Raw genomic sequence first — 27,580 nt, 5'->3', positions numbered from 1 at the left:
TTCCAGGTTCTCTCCCTAGCAGTTCATCTTCAGTATTCCTGCCAGAGTCCTCTTCACAGAGCTCAGATGGGAGCATGCCCTTTGACTCCAAATCATTCAGAACTGAGGGTCCCCATTGCAGGGACCAAGTTTATTTGTTTGTTTTTGTTTTGTTGTTTTTTGGGGAGAGAATTGAATGAGAGGGAGGTAGGGAGGGTAGGGAGGAGGGGCAGGGGGAGAGGGAGAGAGAGAATCCTAAGCAGGTTCCGCCCAGCGTGACAAGGGGCTTTATCTCATGACCCTGAGATCATGACCTGAGCTGAAATCAAGATGCTTAACCGACTGAGCCACCCAGGCACCCCCAGAGACCAATGAGACCAGAGAGTGATGGGAAGCACTTGGGCCCTGGATTTTCACAATTTTACTTTTAGTCCTCTCACTACAGATTGAAGATGATGTATTAAATGCTTAAGTGATTTATTTGGAATGTCTTTTAAAGACTTCCCAAATTATACCTGTTCTGTAGCCACAACAAACCACCTGTCATTCTCAGAACACTGAGTACACTTCATACCTCTCTTTGCTCAGTGCTGTTCCCTCTGATCTACTGTCCTTTTCTTCATTTTTTTTTTTTTTAAAGATTTTATTTATTTATTTGAGAGAGATAGAATGAGAGTTAGCACAAGAGGGAAGAGGGTCAGAGGGAGAAGCAGACTCCCTGCCGAGCAGGGAGCCCGATGTGGGACTCGATCCCGGGACTCCAGGATCATGACCTGAGCCGAAGGCAGTCGCTTAACCAACTGAGCCACCCAGGCGCCCCCTTTTCTTCATTTTTGAAGGTGAGACCTTCCCTACCATTTCAAGGCCACCCTAAATAGAATCTCTTTGAGGCCTTCCAGTTAGTAGTTTAACAGTTATCTTTGATTATAGTTAGGTTTTTTCTTTTGGCTTTTTATTATTTTGATATATTTGTTATTACTATATAGAAATTCTAAGACTGTATTCTTCTAGTAAGTGTCAAACAGTTTAGAAGTTTGAAGAGCACAGTGTAAGACTCTTCAACTCCTCTAGCCTCCCTTCAGTTCCACTCCAGGCCTGCAGGTGGGGAGGATTAGTTCTTTGTCTTTAAGAGTCCATATCAGGGTGAGTCTTAGGCCTCTTTGCATTTCCAGTGCCCCTTAAGCATTCTGCAGATATTGAGGCAATCAAAAGAGGCAGGGGTGAAAAAAAATTCAAGAAGGATGACAATGGCAGTGTTTGGAGAGTGTGGTAAGATTGAAATAGAGTATGAATATAGTAAATTAGCACCCTCTTTTTCCAAAACCTAGGCAGCCAGCACGCTCAGAGAAGGGCATTTTTCCCCTGGGCAAGTCAGCACAGTGGGATGGGGGTGGACAGGCGAGCAGGGAAGTTGTTAAAAGAAATGTTGCGTGGATGTGTGCTTAGGGGGAGGCTCCAGACACTAATTGCTGCTGGGAGAACTGCTGGGGTGCAGTGGGGATGGGGTGTGGTGAGGGAAGGGGTTGTGGATATTGAGGAAACTCCCAGTGTAGAGGGAAGTGAGGGAGGTTCAGGAGGCTGATGGGAAAGGAAGGAAGCTGGGGGTCAGAGGGAGCAAAAGGTCTGCGTGTTTCATAATTACACTCGGCACTAGTCATTGTTGAGGGGCCCTCGTGTACACTGTGTAAGTCCTTATTTAATTTAACAGCAGCCCTGCAAAGTAGGTCTTATCTGTCCCCGTTGTACATTTGGGAAGATGAGGACACTGAGGCTCAGGGAGGGTAATGTTAGTAACTCGACCAAGATTACACAGCAAGTTGATAGAGATGGGATTCGGACTCAAGGTTCTAACTCCACAGCCCATGTTTTTTCTGTGCCAGTAGGTTTCTCCTTAAGCCAGTGCACATTTACACAGGCATATTTACTTGAAATGTAGCCCAACTGGGTGTATTGTCCCAGGAAAAATAGTACATCTAGTCATCTAACTGTAAAACCTGTAAAACTGACTTCATAATAGAAAGTGCAAGATGGTAAAAGTTTCCTACAATAGAGGAGAAACTAGGTCCCTGCATATCCTCTAACGTGATAGGAATAGGAAAAGCATGATTATTGAGAGCACAGTGGTAGCTGGACCACATTACAGGACATCTACAGTAAGGAGGGTGGCTTGACTTCATACAGTTCAGTTCAGCTAAGTCATTAGGTGTAGCAGATGCAGTAGCTCAGTTAACATTAAGAGCAGCCTGCTGCTGTTTTATACGAAGGTTATCATGAAAAAGATCTCTGGTCTCAGACTCCCTGAAAAGGTAAAGGTATTTTATGAGCTAAATGCAGCTGGGGGGGGGGGAAATCATTGATTTCTAAATTGGCTTGTAATCAGACTTGGGAAGATCTCTTTATTTATTTAAAAAAGAGTAACAACTGGATAATTTTTTATAAAAATGACATGTGCTTATTAAAAATCAAGTAGTAGTAAAAGGTGCCAAGAACATTGGCAAAAAAAGAAGTCACCCCGAATCCTACTATCCTGAACTATGATTAACTTTACATAAACATCCATATGTCTTTGTACGTACGTATGTATCTGGATAAGTGAGATGGAGTCCTAAAATAAGTACTTTCATTTAAAAAGTGATCATGCTGATTTTTGGGATCATGCTTTAAAGTAAAAGAAAAATCAATTTATTACTTGCATTTTTAAAGAAAGGCTATACTTTTTGAAATATTTAAATGCAGAAAGTTGCAAAAGGAGTGCCATGAGTCTCCAGTGTGGAATCTTCAATACCTATGTCCAGTATCAAAACCAGGAAATTGACATTGGTACGTGTCAATTATTGACTAGACTATAGACCTTATTTAGTTTTCACCTGTTTTTAACCTGTAGTCACTTGTATGTATGATTCTGTGCAGTTTAGTCCATGTATTGATTCATGTAACTACCACCTCAGTCAGGATACAGAGCTGTCCCATCAGCATAGAACTCCCTCAAGCCTGATGCTGTCTGTGTTATAGCCCCCTCCCCTCTTCTAGCATCCACTTATCTCTCTGTCTATAGTTTTGTCATTTTGAGAATGGTGTATGAGTGTAGTCAGTATATGTAACCTTTTGAGATGGACTCTTCACTAAGCCTAGTGCCCTTGAGGTCACTTGAATTTAATAGCAAAACAAGAAATCAAGTGAAACTGAAAAAGGAATTGTCAATTGCAAATAAATCTTTGCTTCAATAATTGTTAGCTCTTGATAAATCCCTGTAGGTTAAGGAAAAAGGTTACGAAAGATATTAAGAAGATGGCACCATTTTTATTTTATTTATTTTTAAGTAATCTTTATGCCCAATGTGGGGCTTGAAGTCATGACCCCAAGATCAAGAGTCGTGTGCTGTACTGACTGAACCAGGCTGGTGCTCCAAGATGGCATCATTTTTAATAAATATATTCCATGTTTCATTTCTAGGCAATATCAGTGAACTTAATAATAGGAAAAATAAGAACATTTGGACTCCTATTTCCCTCTTCTCCTTCTTGGTTGTTATTTTACTTTGTCAGGGTCTTTAGAGCATTTATAGTATGTTCCATAACCATATTCCCTCAGTATTTAGTCTTAGTTTTATATTTTAAAGGATTCATTGTTCCCCACTGGTTCTTTTAACTGGTCTTTCTATATCTGAAGTCTTTAATTCATCTTCCCATTGGCTAGATTTTATTGTCACTTGTTTGGTGAATTAAGAATGCCTGCTTTTATGCTTGAAGGACATCTTGGCTAGGTATAAAATTCTGGGTTTGCACTCTTTCTTGCAGATCCTTAGACATTGTTCTACCATCTGGGATTGAGTGTTTTTGTTGACCCTCTTAATCTGTTCAGGATTGTTTAGCTGATAATTTTTTTCAAAAGAGTTATGGTTGCTGTATTCCTTGAATTATTTCATGTTTGAATATGCCTTTCTGTTGTCCTTATCCATAAATGGTAATACTCATGGGTCATACCTTCTTTTCCTTAGAATTTTGTTGATATTTCTCCATCGTTTTCTGCCATCAAATGATGTGTGGAAAAGCATGGTTAGCCTAATTCATATAGTGCTGTCCCTTTACCCCAGTTAGAGGTAGCTTGCCTTTTTTACATGGTTGTTAGAAGAAATATATGTTGCTGAAGTTTAGTAACTCAATTAGGCTATCTTTTAGCGTGTGTGTGTGTGTGTGTGTGTGTGTGTGTGTGTGTGTGTGTGTTTTAAAGATTTACTTATTTTTTAGAGAGAGTGCAAACGGGCAGAGGGAGAGGGAGAGGGAGAGACTCTCAAACAGACACCCCACTGAGTGCGGAGCCTGACTTGGGACTTGATCTCATGATCACGAGATCATGACCTGAGCCGAAATCAAGAGTTGGACGCTCAACCGACTGAGTCACCCATGCACCCCAAGTGTGGATTATATTTTTATCATTTTGCCCTAGAACTTGGTATGCCTGCCTTAAGGTATTTAGCTAATTCCCTGATGCTGGCTATTTTAGATTTCTTGTGTTTGCTTCTAATACTGCAGTAAACATGTTGAATATATCTTTGTCCACTTTGTGAAATTGTACGATAAATCTCTAGGGGGAATTGTGGGGCAAACAGTAAGTGTATTTAAAAACTGTGGTAGATAGTGGTAGTCCTGCAAAAAGGTTCTGTCAGTTTCTATTCTCATTAATGGGTACTTCCTATTTCCCTGCCTCTGGCCGACCATTACAGCTTTTTAATGTGAAGAGTGAAAATGGCACATCAGACACATCATATGTGAGCCTTTCTTTAGTTGTGAGTGAAGTGGAACATCTTTGGTATTTTATTGCCATATGTATTTTTTCCCACTTCTGCTGACCACTCCTGGTCTCCAGAACTTTGTACATTTTTCTATTGGGTCAGTCAACAATTGTTTTAAAAAAATGTAATTTGGCTGAATTTTAGAATTGATAAAGTTATGTTTGGAATGGCTTGCACATTTGGTTGATGAATCTCATGCTGCTGATTTTATTCAGAATAAGAATGCAAACATTTCATGTATACTTCTATTGTGGACTTGACTAAGGTGATTGTCTTAGTGTTGGGACTGTGTAACCTGATTGTTTTCTAAACTTTTGTCTGATGATCCATGTGGCTAAGACTTAACATTCTTCCCCACTTGGCTTTGTGTTTGTCATAACATCACGTAAAAACAGGTTTAATCGTGGGAAGCAATTCCATTGCCAGAAAGCTGCAGAGCTCACCTTGGTGAAGTGACTTTTCTGGTAATTGTCTCTTAACTGGGTTGATGAGCCGGAATGTTAATTTAGAATGCTAAAGTATATATGAAGTAATTTCATAAGGGAGTTTATCAGTCATGCATAGTATGTCTCTGATTTTATTTTCTCCTGAAACTCCCCTAATGGCAGAGAGCCCCTACACCCAGTTAAAGGAAGGCACCTGTCTTGGGGCTGTAGGTCAGAGCATCTCTCTGTAAATCTGACATTTTTTTTTTTTTTTTTTTTAGATTTATTTATTTGAGAGAGCGAGAATGGGAGAGAGAGTACATGAGAGGGGAGAGGGTCAGAGGGAGAAGCAGGCTCCTCGCCGAGTAGGGAGCCCGATGCGGGACTCGATCCCGGGACTCCAGGATCATGACCTGAGCCGAAGGCAGTCGCTTAACCAACTGAGCCACCCAGGCGCCCAAATCTGACATTTCTTGAAACTCTTGGGTTGTACCTTAAACATTTATTGTTTAAAAATCAGTATATATTCTATCTTCCTCTCTTCCCTCTTCCTGTCCTGCCCTTCCCAGTCTTCACAAGCGAATTAAAGGCTCAGGCCCATATGTTATCTTTGGGGGACACTGAATGGCCTTGATCTCATTTTACTGTGGGGGTGACTGGCCCATGTTTCCAGACCTTTGGGGGCAAACCTACGTGGCTGAGAGGAGCTGAAAAATCCCATCCTGGTGTAATTGTGAGAGTTCTAATGAAGAGAAGATACTTGAAGGCTTTTAAAGACCTCGAAAAAATACCAGAAAACATTTTGAGAAATAGAAAACCCCTTTATACCTTGACAATGAACAGATCGAAAGTGAAAGGGCTTTGAGTGGACCACTTTTATCGGCACATACTCCTTGACATTTAACACTTGTGGTTTTGATGATTGCCAGTGACCTTCAGAGCCTTTGATAAATCATTTGTTATTTTAAAAAGGTGGTCTTGCAGTGTCTAGAACAAGTCACTTGGCTAGTGAGTGGGTCCAGTCGACCTCCTAGCTCAGTGCAACCTGGGGGTTCTTTACCATTCTGGGTTGTGACTTGGGAGTTATAAAAGTCTTCATTACTTTATGGAAGATAATCCCCCAAAGAAATTCAACTACTGGAACTGGTGATACAAATGAAAAGATGAGGAAATTAAAGTTCTTAGTGAGGAAATAGAAGTCATGGATAAATTCAAGAGTAGAATGTTAAGTTTGGTGTCTTGGATTCACCATGCCCTAGGTGTAGAAAGAAAGGAAAGCAGTTCCTAATACTGGAGGAGTGCTGGGTTACTGCAAGTATTGCTGATGATGGAGGGAAAGTTGAAAAGACTTTTAACTTGCAAGGTGCCTGGGTGGCTCGCTCAGTTGAGCGTCGGACTCTTGGTTTCGGCTCAGGTCATGATCTTGCGGTTGTGGTATCGAGCCCTACATTGGGCTCTGTGCTCAGTGTGGAGTCTGCTTCAGATTCTTTCTCCCTCTCCCTCTGTCCCTCCCCACTCATGTGCGCGCGCGCGCTCTCTCTCTCTCTCTCATGAATAAATAAAATCTTAAAAAAAAAAGACTTTTAACTTGTGGTATGAAGTCTATGCATGGATATGTGTGTGTGTTTTTTTTAAGATTTTATTTATTAGAGCAGGAGCGGGGTGGTGCGGGGAGAGGGAAATGGGAGAGGGAGAAGCAGACTCCCCATCGAGCAGGCAGCCTAGTGCGGGGCTGGATCCCAGGTCCTGAGGTCAGGACCCGAGCTGAAGACAGACCCTTAACAGACTGAGCCACCCAGGAGCCCCTATGTGTGTGATTTGTAATTCTTTACCAAAACGGAAAGTTAGGAGGTGGAGGAAGCATTGTTGGTGAATTTGAGGGCTTGCTTGCAAATAAGAGTTGCAAAATAATTGGGAACAAATCTGGTCTACAGTTATTGAATGTGAGGATGGAAAGTGTGAAGAGAAGTTCTAGAAGTTTATAATTTCTGGAAGTTTCTAAGTCTGGATGAGATGTGCATGTCAGCAAATGATTCCTGTGCTGGAGGATAAGTGCAGAAATAGAGCCTTGTAAGAGGTACAACTGTACTAAAAAAAAAAAAAAACCCTGGCCAAATTGGAGAGCTGTGTCAGGGAAGGCTTCACAGAGGAGGTGACACCTCGGTTGGGTTTCAGAGCAGAAATATTAGGAAGTCAAGAGGCAAAGAATTTGGGGCTTGAGGTGGAGAAACAGAAGGGCCATTTTTGGGCAGATGGAACTACACATGGATACACATGGAAGAGTGGTCAGTTCTTGAAGATGAAAGCTTTGAAATGCTGAAGAGCGAGCTGTCTAATCTACTAGGCAGCTCCGGTGATTTCTGTGAAGGCATCCACTCCAGAAAAGGCTTTTATTTAATTCATGACAAAAGGAGCCCTGTGCTTTTATCCAGCCCAGGAAATTATTCATCTACGTTCCACATTCTGTTTTGAGAGAAAGACAAAGTAAGTGATCTTTCAAGGATTTATGTACTTAACTTAAACATCTTACTTTGAAGTACTTTTAGACATGCAGAGGAGTTGCACAAATAGCACAAGGGGGTTCCTGCATCCTCTTCTCCCATGGGGATTTAGTTTTTAAAAAAGTGACTAAAAAAAGTAGTTAAGCCTTCCAAGATTTGTGGCCAGTGAGTTAGCTCAGTTTCTGTGGCTGCTTCATTCTCCTACCCGTTTGGTGATTAAAGTAGGTGCTGATGTTGTCACGGTCTTCTCTGCCACCTCTTGATTTGCCTAGTCATTTTTTTCCCTGATGGGAAAAAGTATTTTGAACTCTGTAGACTATTGTTATAAGTACAAAACAGATAGGAGCTCACTGTCCTCTGATTCAGCTTCTTGGATTTTGTTTCCTTCTAGTCTTTTTTCCTGTTTGCTTTTTAAATGTGGCTGAGATCACACTGTAAATGCACCTTTTTCCTTCTGCTTTTTCCATGTAACATTATAGTATAAGTGGTTTTCCAGATCATCAAATACTTCATAAATATTTACAGTGGCTGTGTAATATTGCATTGCATGGATTCTTGGGCAGTTAGATTGTTCCATTTTTTTTGCCATTGTAAATAATAATGTGATTAATGTTTTTGCAAAGAGCTTTTTCTGTATTTCAGAAAATTGCCTTAGGCTCGATTCCCAGAAGGACCCAAGGGTATGAAGATTTTTTAATAAACCTTTTATTTTAAAATAGTCTTAGATTTAGTATGAACATTTTTAAGGTACGTCATCAGATATTTTTCAGAAAGTTTATTCTTCCCGCCAGCTGTAGATAATGCACCCCTCAGCACTGGGTAGTCTTAAGAAAATTGTTGCAAATTTAATAGGTTAAAAAAAATGGCTTCATTCTTCTGTAATATCTTTTGGAGGGGGGGTGGTAGGAAAAGTTATCACCAACTTAGATTTTTTGTCTGTTTTTTTAATTTATTTTATTTATTTTTTATTTTTTGCTACCTACGTCCTCTTCTATTTTTGTCTCTTTATAGGATTTATAGGTCACACTTGTAGGTTTATTTTGTTTACTATTCACTTAATCATCCTTATACTTTAATATATTAGAAATGGTGCCTTAACATTTTTTTCCCCACAGTCAAGGGTTTTTGTGTGTGTGTGTGGTAAAATAAACATAAAATTTACCATTTTCTTTTTTTTTATTATTATTTATTTGTCAGAGGGAGAGAGCACAAGCAGGGAGAGCAAGCAGAGCAGGCAGAGGGAGAAGCAGACTCCCCGCAGAGCAGGGAGCCCGATGTGGGACTTGATCCCAGCGTCCTGGGATCATGACCTGAGCCGAAGGCAGACGCTTAATCGACTGAGCCACGCAGGCGTCCCTACCATTTTCAAATGTACAGTTCAGTAACATTACAGTGTGTACATTCACCATGTTGCTCCTCTGTCCTCATTCCTGGCTTGCTGTGCATTCGAGGGGTTGTTATCTGCACCCCGGGTGGGAGCAGTATTGGAGCACATTCTTCTGAGCTCCGTCTTCCCCTTCTCATTCTTTCCTTACTCCTGATTTATTTATGAGGGGTGCATTTGGAAGAGCCCAACACCACTGGCCCTTACCTGCCAGGTGTGAGGTCACTGTGTCAGAACACTGCCTAGCTCTGTCCTTGGACTTCTCTTACCTGCTTATCTTCAAGAGAAGTTTGTCTCCCGCCATGTCCTGCCTTCCTACTGTTGCTAGGCTTGGCTGGTCAGTTCAGGATGGGGAGGAGGCGGCGTTGCAGCTTTGCCATTCGTGAAGAGGACATTGGACTTTGAGCTACACTTGATTGCTTGAGACTGTAGCAACGGGGTAGAACCTGGAAGGCGGAAAGGAAGTGATTGTGCTCCTTCAAAACCCAACAGTCTGTAATACGGCCTGGAGTTTTTTGCCAAAATGAAATAAATGTTATTTTAACTGGTATTTAAAATGCCAGTGCTATCTGGGAATAATTCAGGATGAAGGTGGCAAGGGTTTTACAAAACTTGCTCTTAAGCAGTTGCAGGTAGTAAGAGCAGCTGTTGTGAAACCCTTTATGTATGAGCTGTAGTGTTGATTGGGATTTTAGATTTGCAGCATGTGTTTATAGTGCTCTATCAACTTCACACTCATTCATTCCCTGATTTCATGCCCTGCAAGGTAACGCCAGCTCACGCATCATCCTCATAGCCCTAGAACTCTGTGTCCTTCTTTAAGGGGTAGAGGAGCTGCCGCTGGGAGAGGGCTCTGGTGGCCCTGTTCAGGGCCTTCACTTCACCAATAGCTGATTGACTTTGGGCAGGATACTCTCTCTGAGCTTCGTTTTCCTTCTCTGAAAGTGAGGTTGGAGTTGCTGTTCTCTGGGGTTTGTATTTCTCTCTCAAGATTCTGTGGTTCTGTCTTAGGATTTCTTGATAGCGTGCCTTGTGTTAATGTGCTCAGTATCTCTTGCGTTTAATTGACTAGGCATGCAGATATAAATACTCATCTTCTTGGGAGAAGTACCTGGGAAAACGCAGCAGATGGAATCGTGAAGAGAGAGCCTATTTTGGGCTCTATTACTTACTTATCTTAGACAGTTTCTTGCAGAATAACTATTCTTATCATTTGCTTTTTTGGCTGTGTAATTAAAGCCTTCCACTGTAATATAAATAAATAAGCATGTAACTTACATGTATTTTAGCTCCTAGTGGGATATGCTTGTTGCCCAACCAGCAGATGCAAAATTTTTAATGCCTAGGCTACGTACTATCCTCTTCCGAAGCAGTGTGTGATAGTAAAGCTGGCATCTGAGAGAACTGTCAGTCTCCTCTCTCTTGCCTGTTGTATCCTTGTCTCACTTCCTCTTGCCTCTTCCCCTAGCCAGCTCGGAGCAGTGAGGAGCAAGGTGGGAGGGTACCAGTCTGACAGAAGTTTTAAAAACTTTTTTTTTTTTTTTAAGATTTTATTTATTCATTTGACAGAGAGATAGAGAGCACAAGTAGGCAGAGTGGCAGGCAGAGGGAGAGGGAGAAGCAGTCCGGATCCCAGGATCATGACCTGAGCTGAAGGCAGCTGCTTAACCGACTGAGCCACCCAGGTGCCCCTAAAAAACTTTTTATTTGGAAATAATTTGAAGCTGACAGAAAGATTGCAAGGAATGAGTAGTAGCAAGAACACTGTCATACCCTTTACCCAGACTCCACTGTTGTTAACATTTTGCCCTTTGCCTTATTATTTACACCTTTTCTATGTATATATATGCACATGTATATATAAATGTATGCACAAGTAGTGTTTTTTTTCTGAACTGTTGGAGAAGAAGTCACCTACGTCCTGGCCCATTGACCCTCTGTAGTGTATTTTCTCACAGGGATGTTCTCTACAAAGCCATAGTGCAGTTATCAGCCTCAGTTAATATAACATTGATTCAGGACTTTATCTGATCTACTGTCTGTATCCAGTTTTGTCCTTTGGCCCAATTCTGTCCTTCATATCATTTTTTCCCCTTCAGCACAGGATCTAGCCTTAGAATCAAGTGTAGCATTTACTTGTCATGACTCTTTAATCTTCTTTAGATTTGTTTTAAATTTTTGGGAAACCAGGGTTCCTGTCCATTGGTAGTTAATTGGTTCTTCTTGTTTTTATGTACTGTGCCATATAGTACATGGATAGGTTTTCCCAGCATAAAACATACTGTCCTCTGTGTCCAAGATGTTTCCTCTAATTGGTCCCAGGGGGGCGGATGGGACAGAAAATGCTGCCTCGACTTTATCACCACCACAGGGGGACCAGTTGGACTTTCTGGCTCAGATGCCTGGCACTTACCCTGTTTCTACCTCCTAGTCCTCAGCAGTAAACAGACCCCTTTTTTTTATGGAAGACACACAGAATTTGACCCAAACCCAAGAAATACTGTGCAAACCCAAGAAATACTGGGAGATATTTTATGCCATTGGTCAGCTTGATGGTAGTTTTAGACTAATGCAGGAAAGTACCTTTTAATGATTAGAATTGTTTAGATGTGGCTAAAGTACATGTTTTAATCAGATATTAATCTGATCATCATCAGTATCTGTATGATGATACTGTACAAAGTTATATCCATGGTTACTCCCAAAGGGTACATACTTTCAGGGTTATGCTGTAGGCAAGACAACGAGCAGTCCTTCTGAGACAAATGCATAACTTCAATCATTCGTTTCAGACACGCGTTCCTGGAGTCATGGTAAGTGCTTCTGCCCTTGCTTTCCCAGAACATGGCGTGTGTCCGTTTTTTTCCTGCAGTAGAAAACGTTCTTTCCTGTAACTTCTGTACAGGAAAGTAAGAGAGTTACTTCACTGTACATCTGGAGCCCTAGACGACCCCTCTGTTTAGCCTTGCCTCTACGTCTCTATCAGACAGGCTAAGGGACACCTGGACACGGGCGTGGATGTGACGGAGTTGGGAGGCTTGGCTTGCCGCTCACTAGTTGCGTGCACGTGAGCAAGGCACTTGGCGCCCTGGGTTTCAGGGCCTGCCCTTCTGAGTGCTGGACTTCCAAGGTCCAACTGGTTTTGACACAGTTTGTTTTTAGAGAAGTGAAGTGAGATTTCTACTTAATCACGATGTGTGGTTTTCTTTTTCTTTTTTTTTTTTAAGGTTAGTATCTGCCATTTGAGACCCACAGAACAGAGACAGGAAGGTGGGAGAAGACCTATGAACGGTGCCCTCCTGACTGGGGCTTCCTCTCCAGGCTTTCCTGCCTTCTAGTGTTTTGAGCCTGAGCTGGGTGACATCAGGGGGGGCCACATAGATGTCACATTGATTCCCATCATGCCTTCTTTTATCTTTGTATTTCATCTCATGCTTATACGCTGGCCTAAGGGCCACGGGGACTTCTTTGCTCATCTGTTTTCTTTGCCATGAAGAGAGTAGGGGAGAAAGAGGGTTCTTTTGAGAGTTTGAACATCCACGATAATCCTGTTAGCTTCCCAGGAAGTTTATATGAGATTGAATGTCTTTGCTAATGGCATCTGTTGTAACACATCAGGTATGCTTTGCATACTTTTCAGCCTCGGTCAGTAGCTAGTACAGAATCACTTTTCTCGGAAATCTTCTTTATATATAGGCAGATGGAGTAAAAACATTGTTCTGGGTATGCCACGGGAATGTTTGAATGGGACTCCGGGATGCTAGTTTTCATTTTTTTACGTTTGGTGTCAAGGAGGCCATGAACCTAAATATAGGAGGCTCATATGATTTACCTCCTTGTAGGATTTGCAGAATGTGGCTCATGGAAAAGGTGCCAAAAAGCTTGATAAAAGCTTCTTTGAAAAAGAGCCATTTTTTTCCCCAGCATTGATTTTGTAAAAAGGTTAAGCTTTATTTTTTTATTTTATTTTTTTTAAAAGTAGGCTCCATGCCTAGCATAGAGTCCAACGTGGGGCTTGACCTCAGGACCCTGAGATCAAGACCTGAGCTGAAATCAAGAGTCAGATGCTTAACTGACTGAGCCACCCACGTGCCCCAAAGGTTATGCTTTAGAGGGGGTGTTTTATAGGCAATTAGATAAAACATAACAAATTTTAGTCAGGGTTTGAGAAGCTTGTCATGTAGGTGCCTTAAGGGACAAAGCACCATCTATCCACCTTCAGTCTCAGTGTTTTTTAAGATAAATTGTTAGCAGTCTCCTGGTTTTTCTTTTTTGTTTTTGTTTTTTTATGTATTGAGTGCTTGGGAGCAAAGGTCATTGTGGTCAGAGACCCTAAAGGGGGGAATTTAAATAGTCACATGTATCTTAAATCTGGAGGGACTACCGGTATTCCTGAGAAACTAAAAGTGACACTCTCTTGTTTCTTTTTCTCTCCTGAATTCGGACTAAAATATCTGAGCAGCAGTCCATGCTGGATGTGGTAGAAAGTACAGATGTGTTTGGCAGAGTCTCTTTCCAGGCACTTTATGTTCTGGTTAAGGAGAGAGGCCTAGTACCGTTGAAGTGTTTGTTAACACTTACAGATGGGGCTTTTGGCCCTTACTTTATTCCTGACATTGTGTTCACTGTGTGCTTTACACAGATTATTTAATCCTTAGAATGATCCCATGTGTTGGGTTCTCTTATCCCCAGTTGGGCACAAAAGGAAAAAAAGTGACAGATTAAATAACTAGGCCGAGGTTGAGGTGCATTTGGAGTCAAACCCAAGGAACCCAAGCCCAGAGCCTGTGCTATTTCATCATGCCATGCTGAACTGACCAGAGAACAGGGCCACGGGCAAAACTGTGGTACTGATTACATGACAGAGACTCGAGATACAAAGAAAGGAGCCATGCTGTAAACTTTTGTGAAAAATTTCATGAAGGTAGAACTATGAATTGCAGACCCAGGAGCAAATGCAGGATGGGAATAGACATTTGCTTGGGAGACCATGGGTGTTCAGACTTTAGTGATGGCTTCTTGTGGTGAGTGATGGTGAATCAGGCATGCTTTCCTTCTCCTTTCATCCTAGTAAACTCTGCATTCTTCAAAACCCAAGATATCTCCTCTGCGAAACTTTCCTTCTGTTTCGTCAGACAGAGTTAGTTCCCTTTGGGCTTCTGAAGCTTTTTATACATGTCACTACTAGACAATGTAAACCATCATAATCTCTTTTTTTGTTATAGGCTCTCTCCGTCTCTCCGTCTCTTCCCCAGGCTACCTCCAGTTCCTTGAAGGGGCAGTCTTACTCATCTTTATATCTCTGGGGCTTAATGCAGAGTCAGTTACTTAGTGAGCATTGAGCTTGTTTGTCGAATGAATGCTGAGTTTCTCAGATCAGATTCAAAGGCTCTTTAAAGCTAGATTTAGAATAATTGGGGACAGAGAATCAATATTGAGAAGAATTTATCTGGTGGTGAAGCACAGATTGGATTGGAATTGGGGAAGCTGACATCAAGGTGACCAGGTTAAGAGAAATTACAGTAATCTAGGCAGGAGGGGAATAGGGCCTGGTAGAAGTAGTGGTGAGGGACAAGGTACAAATTTAAAAGACAGTGTAAAGCAGGAACCAGCCAGCCTGATGACCTTAGTTGTGGGCATAGAAGATACAAGGAAGAGTCCAAGAAGATTTCAGATTACGTGATCCTTCCCCTTTCAGGTTTTTCTTGTAATTTATTAGGTGATTATGGGTGTTGGTTGACTTCGCTGTTCCTTAATAAATGAGTCAGTAGTAGATAGGTCTCTGAACTGCTGAACTGTGAGTAGTGCAATAAAAGGAGCAGATAAAGTCCGAGCAGGCACAGCTGAAAGCTCCTCCACTTTACAGATCTTAACTCTTTCTGGAACAGAAAACTTTGGTTTATTTTAGATACACACATAGCTTTCTGAGAGTATTTTCTGACCCAGGTTTATTTTCGATTCCTGCTCCAGGGTTTTAATTTGCTGCTGTGGTAAGCCAAGGAACTCTTGGAGAAGCATACATAGGCTTTTGGGATTGTAATCCTTTGCATTGTCACCCTCACAGCTCTGAAAACAAATAGGTGATGGCTCCCAGCAGTCCAGGAGTCTCCCACTCAGATGTGACCTGCAGGCCCCCAATTTGCTCTCAGTAGTTGCGTTAATAGAAGAAAAAACACAGCTTCTAAATTCAGTATCTGAAAATACCAGCCTGAATGCTAAAAATAAGTATGACATTACTTTTTTAAATGGTGTATATGTATTTACAGAAAAGTGCACAAATTGTAATGTAAAGATCATCCTTGTGTGCCTAACACGCAGATCAAGAAAATAGAATGTTTTTTAGTATTAGTATTTCAGAATCCCTCTTCCCTACAGGTAACCACTATTGTGATTATAACACACCACAGATTCATTGTGCTTGTTTTTAAAATTAACATACAGTGAATAATGAAGGATGTGTTTTGGCTTCTTGTACTCCACATTGTGTTTGTGAGATTCATCCATGTTGTTGCATGTAGCAATATTTATTCATTCTTGTTGTCTTATAATATTCTCCTGATGAATAAACAATTTATCCATTCCACTGGTGATGGTCATTTGGGTTCTTTTGACTTTTTTGGATATTATGAATAATGGTGCTGTGGACATTTGTGTACCTTTTTTTTTGTATATGTGTACAGATTTCTGTTGGAGTTATCAAGGAGTAGAATTGCAGGATCATAAGGTATGTGTGTGTTCAGCTGCCATTGGTTTTCTTTAAATTCCAGTAAGTTAGCGTACAGTATTATATTAGTTTCAGGTGTACGATATAGTGATTCAACACTTCATACATCACCCTATGCTCATCATGGTAGGTGCACTCCTTAATCCCCATCACCTGTTTTACCCATCCCTCATCCGCCTCCCCTCTGGTAACCATCACATTGTTCTCTGTAATTTAAAGAGTTAGTTTCTTGGTTTGTCTCTTTTTTTTCTTTGTTCATTTTTGTTTGTTTCTTAATTCCACATGTACGTGAAATCATATGGCATTTGTCTTTCTCTGATGACTTATTTCTCTTAGCATTATACTCTCTAGCTCTATCCATGTCATTGTAAATGGCAAGATTTCATTCTTTTATGGCTGAATAATATTCCAACTCTTCTTTATCCATTCATCTATTGATGGATACTTGCGCTGCTTCCATAATTCAGCAGTTGTAAATAATGCTGCTATAAACATAGGGGTGCATGTATTCCTTTGAATCAGTGTTTTTATATTTTTTGGGTTAATAAACATTAGTGTGATTACTGGATGTAGGGTAGTTCTCTTTTTAACTTTTTGACGAACCTCCGTACTGTTTTCTAAAGTGGCTGCACCAGTTTGCATTCCCACCAACAGTGCATGAGGGTTCCTTCTTCTCTAAGTCCCCACCAACACATGTTGTTCTTTAGTTGTTGGTTTTAGCCATTCTGACAGGTGTGAGGTGGTATCTCATTGTAATTTTGATTTGCACTTCCCTGATGATGAATGATGATGATGAGCATCTTTTCATGTGTCTGTTGGCTATCTGGATGTCTTCTTTGGAGAAATGACTGTTCTTCTGCCCATTTTTTAATTGGATTGTTTGCTTTTTGGGTGTCGAGTTGTATCATTTCTTTATATACTGTGGATACTAACCTTTTATCACATATGTCATTTGCAAATGTCTTCTTCCATTCAGCCAAATGGTTTTCTAAAGTGGTTATACTAGTGCATACTCCCACCAGCAGCACTCTATGCATGTTCCAGTTGCTCAGCATCCTTACCAACACTTGTTATTGTCTTTTTAATTTTAGCCATTTTGGTGAGTGGGTAACACTGTCAGTGTTTTTAATTTGCATTTTCCTGACAACTGATGAGGTTGAGCACTTAATTTTCTGTATAGGCTTTTGAATACCTTCTAATGATCTCTTTGCCTGTCATAAAAAAATTGAGTCATTTGTTTTTCCTCTAAGTCCTCTGTTAGTTATCCTCTGTTAGCCCATTTTGTGACTTTCTTTTGAACTCTCTTCATTGTGCCATTTGATGAACGTTCTGATTTATCAATCTTTTCCTTTATGTTTAGTGCTTTTATGTGTCCTATTTAAGAAGTTTTCCCTTACTCGAAGGTCATGAAGATGTTCTATATTGTCTTATAGAAGCTTTACTATTTTATCTCTCACATTTTATATCTGCGGTTCAACTGGGATTTTTTTCACGTGAATGTGTCTTACTTGGTTTTAATTTAATCTTTTCTTTCCTTCGTTCTTCAAGATCTGGATCTTAAATCCAAGCACAAGCTGGGAAGCAGTTGGGTGTATTTGAATCCTGAATGTGCTTTATAAATTAGTGCGGTGCTTGAATGGTCTTTGGAAATTGGAGGCTTCTCTTCCTACCACATCATGGCACTTGGTTTTTGTTTTATGTTCTTCGTCCCTTTATTACTGGAAAGTGTAGTCTGCTGGAATATTACCACTTCCTTACTTGCCTTTAATTCCTAAACCCACAGCAATCTGGATTTTGGCTTCTCCACCTGCTTGAAACCTCTGGCAAAGGTTCCAGTAGCCTTCTTGCTAGTTGGGGTGAATTCTCCAATATCCTTTGACCATTTGCAGGTCTTGAACCTGTCTTTTATGTCTTTACATCTCTGTTCTAATTGTATGACTTTGGCAAGGCCTTAGTCTCCTTTTTGTCTCCTGTAAAATTACATAGTTTCATTTTTGAAATCCAGTTGGAAAAGCCTCGCTAGATATGTTCGGACAAAGCCTGTAAAGCCTGAGGACATGAATCTCCAGTTTCAAAGTGGGCCTGACCACTTCTCTTTGTTTTGTTTTGGTCTGTTTTCATTTGGTATTTGAGACCAAATACAAATGATAACAGCCATAACTATGAATTAGATAATTTCTTAGAGTTTACATAGCAGCTTTACGTGGGTCACTCTGAGGTGGGAATTAGTACTTACTGCAGTTATCGAAGTGATTGAAAATGCGAACAGCACACTATTTGTTCTTGTTGGGAAGCACCCTACTGGGTTAGGTTTTATAGTTTCCTTTTTCATGTAACCATCGTTTGGTGGAGAGCATCCAATCTGTGATCCTTTTGGATACTTTCATCTTTCTGCTTTTCTGCTGGAATGCTTCTTGGGTTGGAGCAGGGGAGGAGTGGATGGGACTGGAAATGGAGTTGGAATTGCATTCTTTGGAGAGATTGTCCTGAACTTGCCCCAGTAGCATTTAATGCATAGCTGGTAATTGTCAGGTTCACAAACTTCTGCCTCAAGAACCAGTACAAAATAGACGTTGATGGTTGAGTGCCTGAATGTGGTGAGCTCAGGTGTTTGCTAGGATCTGCTCTGAAATGATTCACTACAAGAAAAAGTTGTGGAGCAGGTGGGATTTGAAAATGTGTCCTTAGTTCTCAGGGACCCATTTTGGCTCCAGAAGAACTGATTTATTTTAACTAAATAGCTGATATCTTTTAATTTATGTTAATTTTTATTTTATTTTTTTGCCAGTAAGTTACTTGTGAGATTTTCCTTTGATTCTTTCATATCTTTCCAGAAACTTTTCTTAAAACAGCAAATCCTTTTTTCAAATGAAATGGGTATCCCAAGTCGATTTATGAAACAGACCAAAGCATTCTTTTATTTATATCAATTCATTTTAGGAATTTGAATTTTCAGCATTTACTTAGGAAAGTGAGAATAGTGAGGATGTTTTGATCAACACAGAAACTTGAAACAGGTGAAAAAGATTGCAGCCTTCTTTTAGCCTGACATTTCAATTTCTCCATTTGAAAAAATGTGTAGTTTTTTTTTTTTTTTTAAAGTAGGCTCCATACCTAACATGGACCTCAAACTCACGACCCTGAGATCAAGAGTCACTCGCTGTACCAACTAAGCCAGCCAGGAGCCCCAAAATGTGTAGTTTTTTTTTTTTTTTAAAGATTTTATTTATTTATTTGACAGAGACATAGTGAGAGCAGGAACACAAAGCAGGGGGAGTGGGAGAGGGAGAAGCAGGCTTCCCGCAGAGCAGGGAGCCCAATGTGGGACTCGATCCCAGGATCCTGGGATCATGACCTGAGCCGAAGGCAGACGCTTAATGACTGAGCCACCCAGGCACCGATGTAGTTTTTTTTTTTTTTTTTAAGATTTTATTTGTTTATTTGACAGAAACACAGCGAGAGAGGGAACACAAGCAGGGGGAGTGGGAGAGGGAGAAGTAGGCTTCCTGCTGAGCAGGGAGCCCGATGTGGGGCTTGAACCCAGGACCCTGGGATCATGACCTGAGCCGAAGGCAGACGCTTAACGACTGAGCCACCCAGGCGCCCAGAATGTGTAGTTTTTAATAAAACAGCTTAACTTGCAATCCAAGGATATTTTTCAGTTGAACTGATTCATTGGTTTGAAAAAAGGGTAAGATTTCAAGGGCTAATCTTGATCATAAATATAAAATTCCGACAACTCCCAAGTGCTAAAGCTCTTGTGCAGTGATGCGTCACTCAGCATGTCATTGTGAGTTGCCCTGGCACAGCCGTTCATATGTGACTACAGCATCGGAGGGACAGCCGTGCCCGGCACTGTTGGAATGCGGCCCACATGTGCTCTGCAGCGTGCTTGCTCTGCTAGTTGTCGATGGACTGGTGCAAGCCTGACTCAGCCTCTATAATAGGTACCAATCCTAAGTGCCGGTTTATCCACAGAGATGGCCCAGGTTCCTTAGTGTCTTCAAAAGTCAGTTACCAAGTTGAGGCCTTTGGTAATATTACAGTTTGATATGTACATTTGAGTGTGGACTTGTTTTAAAATGCAGTTTTTATAGTCTGCTCTCACTCTGGGGGCAATGGAGAGGATGTGGAGAAGGGGGGAGGGTGGGGGAGGCTGGAATTAAGAGATAATTAAGAAATCAGAACTGCTCTTGGCTCTTGATTATCTCTGGGTAAATAATGCCAGTGAGGATTCAGAAATGGTCTAGGAATGCTCACCTTTCTGCAGACGGGTGAGTGAAGGAGTGTTGACTCCAACTCACTGCTTCAAATGACGTCTCCTACATGAGTGGGAGAAGAGTATATGGGTTTGGGGCTCCACATGCAAGAAGGAGAGGATGGGCATTGGGGTCGAGAGCACCTCTCCTCTCATTCTTCACCTGAGCAGCTCTGCTGAGAATCTGGCTGTCTGTGGGTCCATGGTTGGGATGTGCGCATTTTGAGTTCCCGCTCAGCTTGGCTCTTAGCTGCCTTAACTTTAGTCTCTGGTGGCTGCTCATTCGAGATTGAGAGTTGTCAGAACATGTGACTCCGGAAGTGCCTTCAGAACCCCCACGGATCCATGCAGCAGTTTAACTGCAGTTCTTCTGAATCCCAATATGGCTAATTATTTAGACTTGGGGCAAATGTATTATCGACAGGAAGTCTCTAGGGAGCCCTAACCTTCTCTCCCAGTCTCTTCACTCTGCCTGTTCAGTCAGGGCCAGGGGCTGATATTTTGCTTTTAATATATTTCCGGAATTATATTTTGAGTTATTTGTTCCCTTTTCCTTAGCATAAATAATTGAGAATCTGTTGTACAGTAGCATGAATTTATAGAGTATACTCAAAATTTGGGTTTTGAGCCAGCTGGGAAATTCCCTTCAGTTTTTCTGAATCCCATGCATTTGAAGAATGTTGAACCAAGATGTTTGAGGAAGTAAATTACGAATGTGACCTGGAGGGAAGTGAGGAAAGTAGGAGACACAGTTACTGATTTTTTTCTTTTCTTTCAAATTCCTTTGTTAGGCATCTGAAGAAGCCTCCCTCAGGGCATTGGAAAGTCTCATGACAGAATTTTTCCACGATTGTACAACCAATGAAAGAAAACGTGAGATAGGTAAGTCAAGTGTTGAGTCGTCAAGAGTCACTTAAGATGAAAAGGCCCTAGTGAGGAGGAAGGAGTTTGTTGCCTGCGCTAGTCAAGCCTGCTTGTTTCATCTGGAATTCTTGCTCTTTTTGCTCTCACTTTGCTGGTTGGTGCTGGCTGCAAATCTAGCTGTGCAAGGACTGTAGACCATGGGGCCCACTATCATCCAGAGTGATGGGTTTTCTTCCCTTTGGCCGGGTGTGGAAAACCCCTTCCGCTGCTTTGGTTCTTGAATTTCAGCAATATTAAACTTAGGTAAAAGAGGCCTGCGACTATTAACTTAAACAAAACCTCATGAAAGTGTCAAAATGACATGGTTTTGGTGTGTGGAAGTCTCATCCAAACCTTATCTAGTGCCCACAGGTCTTTAACTGGTATTCCCTTTGGGGGCTTCTTCTTTTCCCTTATCTCTACTATTGTCTTTCCCATTCTGCAAGTTTTGATGAATAAAGGCTTCAAACAACACAGAGATGTAGATATAATTACCTTGGGTCTTCTGGGAACCTCAGCTCTTTCTAGAAATTCCTTTTGAATTTCATACTCATTTACATGAACAATATTCATTAAAGCATACTGTAAACTAGAATGTGTATTCAAGTGTCAAATCTCTGCCTCCGAGACATGAGACATGTTGCCCTGTGTTCCTGGAGTATATCCTTTTTTCCCTCCGAGTCCTCACTTAACCCCTGAACTTCCAAACAAAAATGTTTTCTTCTCTATCTCAACCTAAAGGCTTTTCCCCTTGGGTGTCTGCTCTGTACTGACCTCATGTTCATTGCTTTCACCTCTGGAGAGGGCTTTTTCAGTCTCTAGGACTCGGAAGGCCCATTTCTCTGCCCCACTTGACTTCTCTAAGTCATACTGGCCAGTTGAGTGTTGTGGCTGATTCCTGCCTTTAGTCCAGAGCTTGACTGGAGTCTGGGTTTCCAGGTGGCCAGTAGACCTTTGGCTGTAGCCCATTTTCTCTTGCATTCTTTGAACATCACATCAGCTCCTGGTAGTTGTGAATTTCTTAGCTTTTTTTTTTTTTTTTTTTACTTTGAAACTTGGTGGTTTTAGGCCTGCCCTGTGCATGTTATGCCTGTCTTTTCTTAGGGAGTATAAGTAGAGAATTAAAATATTTGTAAATAGGGGAGTGCTGACGGAAGCTGAACCCAATAGATAATCAGGCATTTGGCTTAGAAGATCCACTCTGCTTGCTTCCCTAGATTCTCTTATTACTCAGTTGGGCTGACCCTTCTGCCTCCAGAGTGATCTTCTCATTAGTTTTATGCTACCAGAGTACCTTATACTTAAGTAAAAATACCCCTGGTGATGTTTACCAAAGGAGGTGAAGGATCTGTCCATCAGTCTGCTATAGCCCAACACTAATAGCTTTGAAGTCCTATTTTTAGCTTATTAATTGAAATGCTTTTGGTTTTTCTCTTAATTTTTTGGTTTACAAAGCAAATATTGCTCACTTTCAGTGTTCATGAATTAAAAGTGGAACCTCTGAACTAAAATTGTATTCTAATCTGATTTAAAATAGCGTTAAATAGGGGCGCCTGGGTGGCTCAGTTGGTTAGGCGACTGCCTTTGGCTCCGGTCATGATCCCAGGGTCCTGGGATTGAGCCCCGAATTGAGCTCCGTGCTCTGCAGGGAGCCTGCTTCTCCCTCTCCCACTCCCCCTGCTTGTGTTCCCTCTCTTGCTGTCTCTCTCTCTTTCTCTGTTAAATAAATAAATAAATAAAATCTTAAAAAATAAAATAGCGTTAAATAACCAGATACTACAAATGTCTAATTTAAATGCAAGCTAAGGGGGATCCCTGGGGGCTTGGTTCTGTATGGTGGGTGTGCCTTAGTTCAGTTCTCTTTGTACCTAGTCTTTGGAGCTTTGTCTGAGTGTGTGGGCTAGAACCACTTTCTTCTTTTTGATATCTTAGGAGAAACTGAAGGCTTTCCTAGTGAGGTGGGAGAAAGGAAGCAGGCCTTTTATTACAGGGGCTCCACCTGCCCTCCACCAAAGGCGTGTTATTAGTGCTGTTCGCAGGGAACCTCGAGGGACAATCTGTTCATTTTCACAGGGGAGGAAGCCGAAGCCTCAAAGAGGAGCAGTGATCACCTGGAATGAGACTCTCTGAATGAGCGGCAGAGTCTCTAGCCCAGAGTTCCTCATTTCCGGCCAGAGCTCATTCTGTCTGTTTTGACTCCCGCTCTGGGATTCTTACAGACTTTCACTTAGTCGAAAGACTAGGCATCAGTTTCCTTGTGTGGGATTTTCAGTGAGGCTGTGGAGTACTAGCAGAACAGTGATTTTAGGATTAGAATGGGCTGCTGTGCTTCCTGCTTTTCCAGGCGCATCCTAGAATCTGTTGGGGTGTTGACGTTTATATATCTTTTTACTCTTTTAAAATTTTTTATTTTTAAATTATTTTTTTACCCTTTTAAATTTATGTTTATTTTGATTTTTAAAATTTTTACCGCTTTTGTGTTGTATTTCATGACCAGAACAGCAGGTCAAGGTGATCAAGGGGCAGCGTGTCCAGAAACGTGGTGACACACTCTTAGTGCTTGCTGTCTTGGGGTTCTGGCTGATGCTACCAGCAGTCTAAGGAGGAGGAAAATCATTTCTAACTGATTTGATATGGACTGGGCTGCTCCCGGCAACTTCCACGATTGCTGCTCTTATTTACAGACTGTTTTTGGTGTGGTATTTTAAAATAAAACCAAATGAAAACCAAATAAAAAGAATTATCCATCTTTAATTCTCTTGCATTTTTTCCTGCCCTGCATTAATTATATAATTATTAATTAATTTTTTCTTGTCCTGCTTCTCTGGCCATCATTTTGTGTGTGTGTGAACAGTGTGAGTCTTAAGGAAATATATATAGTCAGTACCCCAGAGGAGACAGGTTAACAATTAGCCATAGTTTGTAAGGTGAAATGATCTTCTTTTTTGAAATGATATTTTATAATTGTCCATACTTAGGTTAAGTAAGAACTTTTTTTTTTTTTTTGAGGGGGGTAGGGGCAGAGGGAGAGGGAGAGACAGAATCTTAAGCAGGCTCCACGCCCAGCACGGAGCCTGCTATGGGGCTCGATCTCACAACCCTGAGATCATGACCTGAGCTGAAATCAAGAGCTGTATGCTTAACTGCCTGAGCTACCCAGGTGCCCCAGGTTAAGTAAGAACTTCAACAATGAAAGTTTCTCTGCCTAAACGAGTGCACATAGGCTATTGGATTGTAGATGGCTGAACACACCATCCATGCTCATGGTCATGTTGTATGGTCTGTCCTTTCTATCTCGAAGACATGGCCGGATTTTTCTAGTTGGTTTTGGCATCAATCATATGATATGGAGAGATGTGTGTTTAAAAAACTAATGTGACAGCCTAGCCTTGTGTTGATTTCATGTCTTTTCATAGCCTTGTTTTGTTGCTGTTTAACTTTTCCAGAGGAGCTTCTTGATAACTTTGCCCAGCAAATAGGAGCCTGGAGACTCTGCCTATACTTCCTCTCCAGCACTGGGAATGACTATGTCATGATGTATAGTTTAACGGTGTTTGAGGTGAGTTGTCAGATGACTCTCTACTGTTTGGAAAAGTATTTTGTGGACACAGTGCCGGGTCGTTGGCACTGGACTTGAGCTTCAGTGTGCAGACAGCTGGGAAAGAGTGGTAGCTCAGCTCGGGCTACCTCCCACATGCTGCCTCTGTCGGGATGTCAGCTGTTCTGGGGCACCTTTCCATCTTTGACCCCAGAAAGGTGAGATGGGTCTGGGTCGGTAGGTAGGTTGTTTGTGGTAACATGTAACTTTTCCTTCCATGTTATCATTCAAAAGAGAAAGATAATGAAGGAAAAACAGTTTGGGAGGAGAGATGGTACCCATAATACTATTATCCCAACCACAAACATACTCATTTATTTCAGCTGTCTTCCAATTTTTGTATTTCTATGCACATCTTTTTTTTAACTTAATTATAATCCTATTGCTCATGCCACTAAGTATTTATACCATTATTCACCAAGCCATTCTCCTATTTTTGAACATTAAAGTTGTTTTTGCCATTTTTTGGTGGCCATCAGAGGGAGTGGTGTAATAGAAAGTTTTACACATGGAGCTTTTTGTTTCTGTGAAATTATTTAGCAGATCTTTCCAGGAGTGAGAATGTTGTATAATAGGGTTTAAATATTCCTGGTACTCTTATTGCCAAATTGCTCTAAGCCTTTGTTTAAAAGCAGGGTTTTTTGTTTGAGATGAGGTAGCTAACCATTGGATGAAAACCAGTTATTTTTGTGTATAGAATGGTTAACTTAAAAGATGTATACTTGTGTTTCAGAATCTGATCAATAAAATGTGGCTTGGGGTCCCATCTCAAGATAAGATGGAAATCCGTAGCTGTCTGCCCAAACTCCTTTTGGCTCACCACAAAACCTTACCTTACTTTATCCGGAACAAGCTCTGCAAAGTTATTGTTGATATTGGCCGTCAAGATTGGCCCATGTTCTACCATGACTTTTTTACGAACATTTTACAGGTAAGGATTTACCTAAGAAACCTCATCTCATAAGTTGTTTGTAGAAGTGATTATTTCCTTGTCTTGAAGAGGAGTTTTAAGATTAGCATTTTGGAACTGTAGTAGCAAGTTCATTATAGGATAAATGATTTCACTCGCTTAACTTTGTATTCTTGAGACATGTTGTACCTTTGTGCAGTGGCAAAAGAGGGGGGAAAACCCAGTAGCATTGTTCACCTATTGTGAAATTTTGTTCAGCAAAGATTTGAAAACCTGTTAGGTACTGCGTCAGGAGTAGGGGTACAAGGGTGAGGCCTTCAGTAGTTACAATTTGATGGGGGGGGCTTGCTGTGTAAACAGTAATTATCCAGCACTGTGGTAATTACTGTGTGGAAGTGCGTGTGTTCTGTGGTGGCATAGCATTTAGCCTCCAGGAACTGAGGTATTTTCAGCGTTGTTGGGTGCTGGAGTAAGTGGCCAGGTTGATGGGCCGGGGCCAGGCCAGGAAGGGCCTTGCTCTTGCAGGGGGCTTCAATTTGTAATTCGTAGTCCTTCCTTGGGAGCTAATGACAAGTGTGTAGAGGGGAGAACACATGACCACATTTTTGTGTTGGAAAGACAGTTCTGGAACAGTAGGGTCTAGATTGCAGAGGGGCAAGGCTGGAACCCTGAGTGTGAGCGAGACAGGGAGGACCTGGCCCTGAAGCCTTTCTGGTGGGTGGAGGGTAGGGCACTTAGGAGACCCAATCAAGAGGCTTTGATCATTGACGGGGTGGTAGGGGTGAGGGAAGGGAGGTTTCTGGTTCAGGTAGCCGATTTTCTAGGCCAGGGGTAAAGGAAGAGGAAATGGATTTGGGTAGAAGATGGGGAATTCAGTTTGGCAGAAAGCACATTCAAGATTTGTGTGTTCTGTGTATATCTAGTGAGAAGTTGACAGCTGTGGATCTGGGGCTCAGGAAAGAGATCTGGCCACTGGTCAGGATTTCGAACTCATCAGAGTATAAAGGTGGGACCTAAAAGCCAGGCAGGAGATGCTGCTGTTCATTTGAATCCTGTGATGAAGTTGGAAACATTTTCATATTACTGAGATAGTTGTGGGTGTACAGGAAATGGGTATTATGTACAGTTTATAGGAATAAAATTCTCTGAAAATCAGTGTCTCAGTGACTATAAGTTCAGGATTTTCTAGAACAATACCGTTTTCTAACATTCTGTCTGCTCTCTCTACAAAGCATTTGAATGATGAGGCAGCTAAGAAAAAATATAGCATCCTTATTGCTTCTCTCAAATTGCCTCAAAGTGGCACAAAAATTCTTCATTCAATTTTTTTTTCTCTGTAGTGATCCATTTATCTAGAGATTTATTGGATTGATACTGCAAAGGAGATTCATTCATTTATTCAGTAAGGTATTTGTTGAATGCCAGCCGTGTGCTGACTAAACATCTGGTGGGGATAAAGTAATGAAACAAAAACAGTGTCCCTGCCTTCGTGGAGCTTATAATCTCAAGGGCAGACATCCATTAACAATAAATAAATAAGCTTACAAGTAGTGATAAGTACGACGAAGAAATTTAAATCCAGGGTAAGGAGAAAGAGAGAATGCCAGGGGGTGTTATGTAGATGGGATGATGATAGAAGGCTTTTTTGAGGAGCAGCCATTTGAGTAGAAACCTAGGTGGAAGTGATGGAGTGAGCTATGTGGGTATCTAGGGGAACAGCATTTGAGGCAGAGGGAATAGCAGGTGCAAAGACCCCGAGGAATGGCAAGGAGGCTAGCGAACCTAGAGTGGTAGGACATGAGCTGAGAGGTTTTGCTGGCTCTCTCTGATACGCTTGCCTTCACTCCAAGATGAGGACAGTTGTGGTAACTCTCCATCGCCCCCCTAGAGGGAGAATGCATTCTTAGGTGGGTTAGTGCGGGGCACGTCCTGTGAGAAGAAGCAGTGGAATGTGAGCCGGAGATGCATGGTGCTCGCCGCAGCAGGTGAGGAGGAGCCATGTTTCCACCCAGCTGGGATCACTTCCTGTGATGGAGAGCAGACATTTCCTGTCTACCCTTGAAATGTAATGTAATTACTGGTAACAAATGACAATTTGGAAGAGCA

At 41.4% G+C, this 27,580-nt stretch overlaps 1 protein-coding gene across 3 annotated transcripts in view; it reads left to right on the top strand.

The window, feature by feature from the left end:
- Nucleotides 1–27,580, top strand: part of XPO6 (exportin 6) — a 101,681-nt gene that overhangs the window by 8,321 nt on the left and 65,780 nt on the right. For 2 of the 3 annotated variants that reach the window (XM_027609991.2, XM_027609990.2), the window contains exons 2-4: nt 20,855–20,945; nt 24,413–24,525; nt 25,298–25,495. In XM_027609991.2, coding sequence (XP_027465792.1) covers nt 20,855–20,945; nt 24,413–24,525; nt 25,298–25,495 — 402 coding nt within the window. The remainder of the gene's footprint in view (nt 1–20,854; nt 20,946–24,412; nt 24,526–25,297; nt 25,496–27,580) is intronic. The other variant, XM_027609992.2, reaches the window with a different exon arrangement.

Source organism: Zalophus californianus, chromosome 10 (genome assembly GCF_009762305.2).
Source record: "Zalophus californianus isolate mZalCal1 chromosome 10, mZalCal1.pri.v2, whole genome shotgun sequence".
NCBI classification, from domain to species: Eukaryota; Metazoa; Chordata; class Mammalia; order Carnivora; family Otariidae; genus Zalophus; species Zalophus californianus.
The sequence above is the reverse complement of the archived record's forward strand: the minus strand, read 5'-3'. Positions and strand labels throughout refer to the sequence as shown.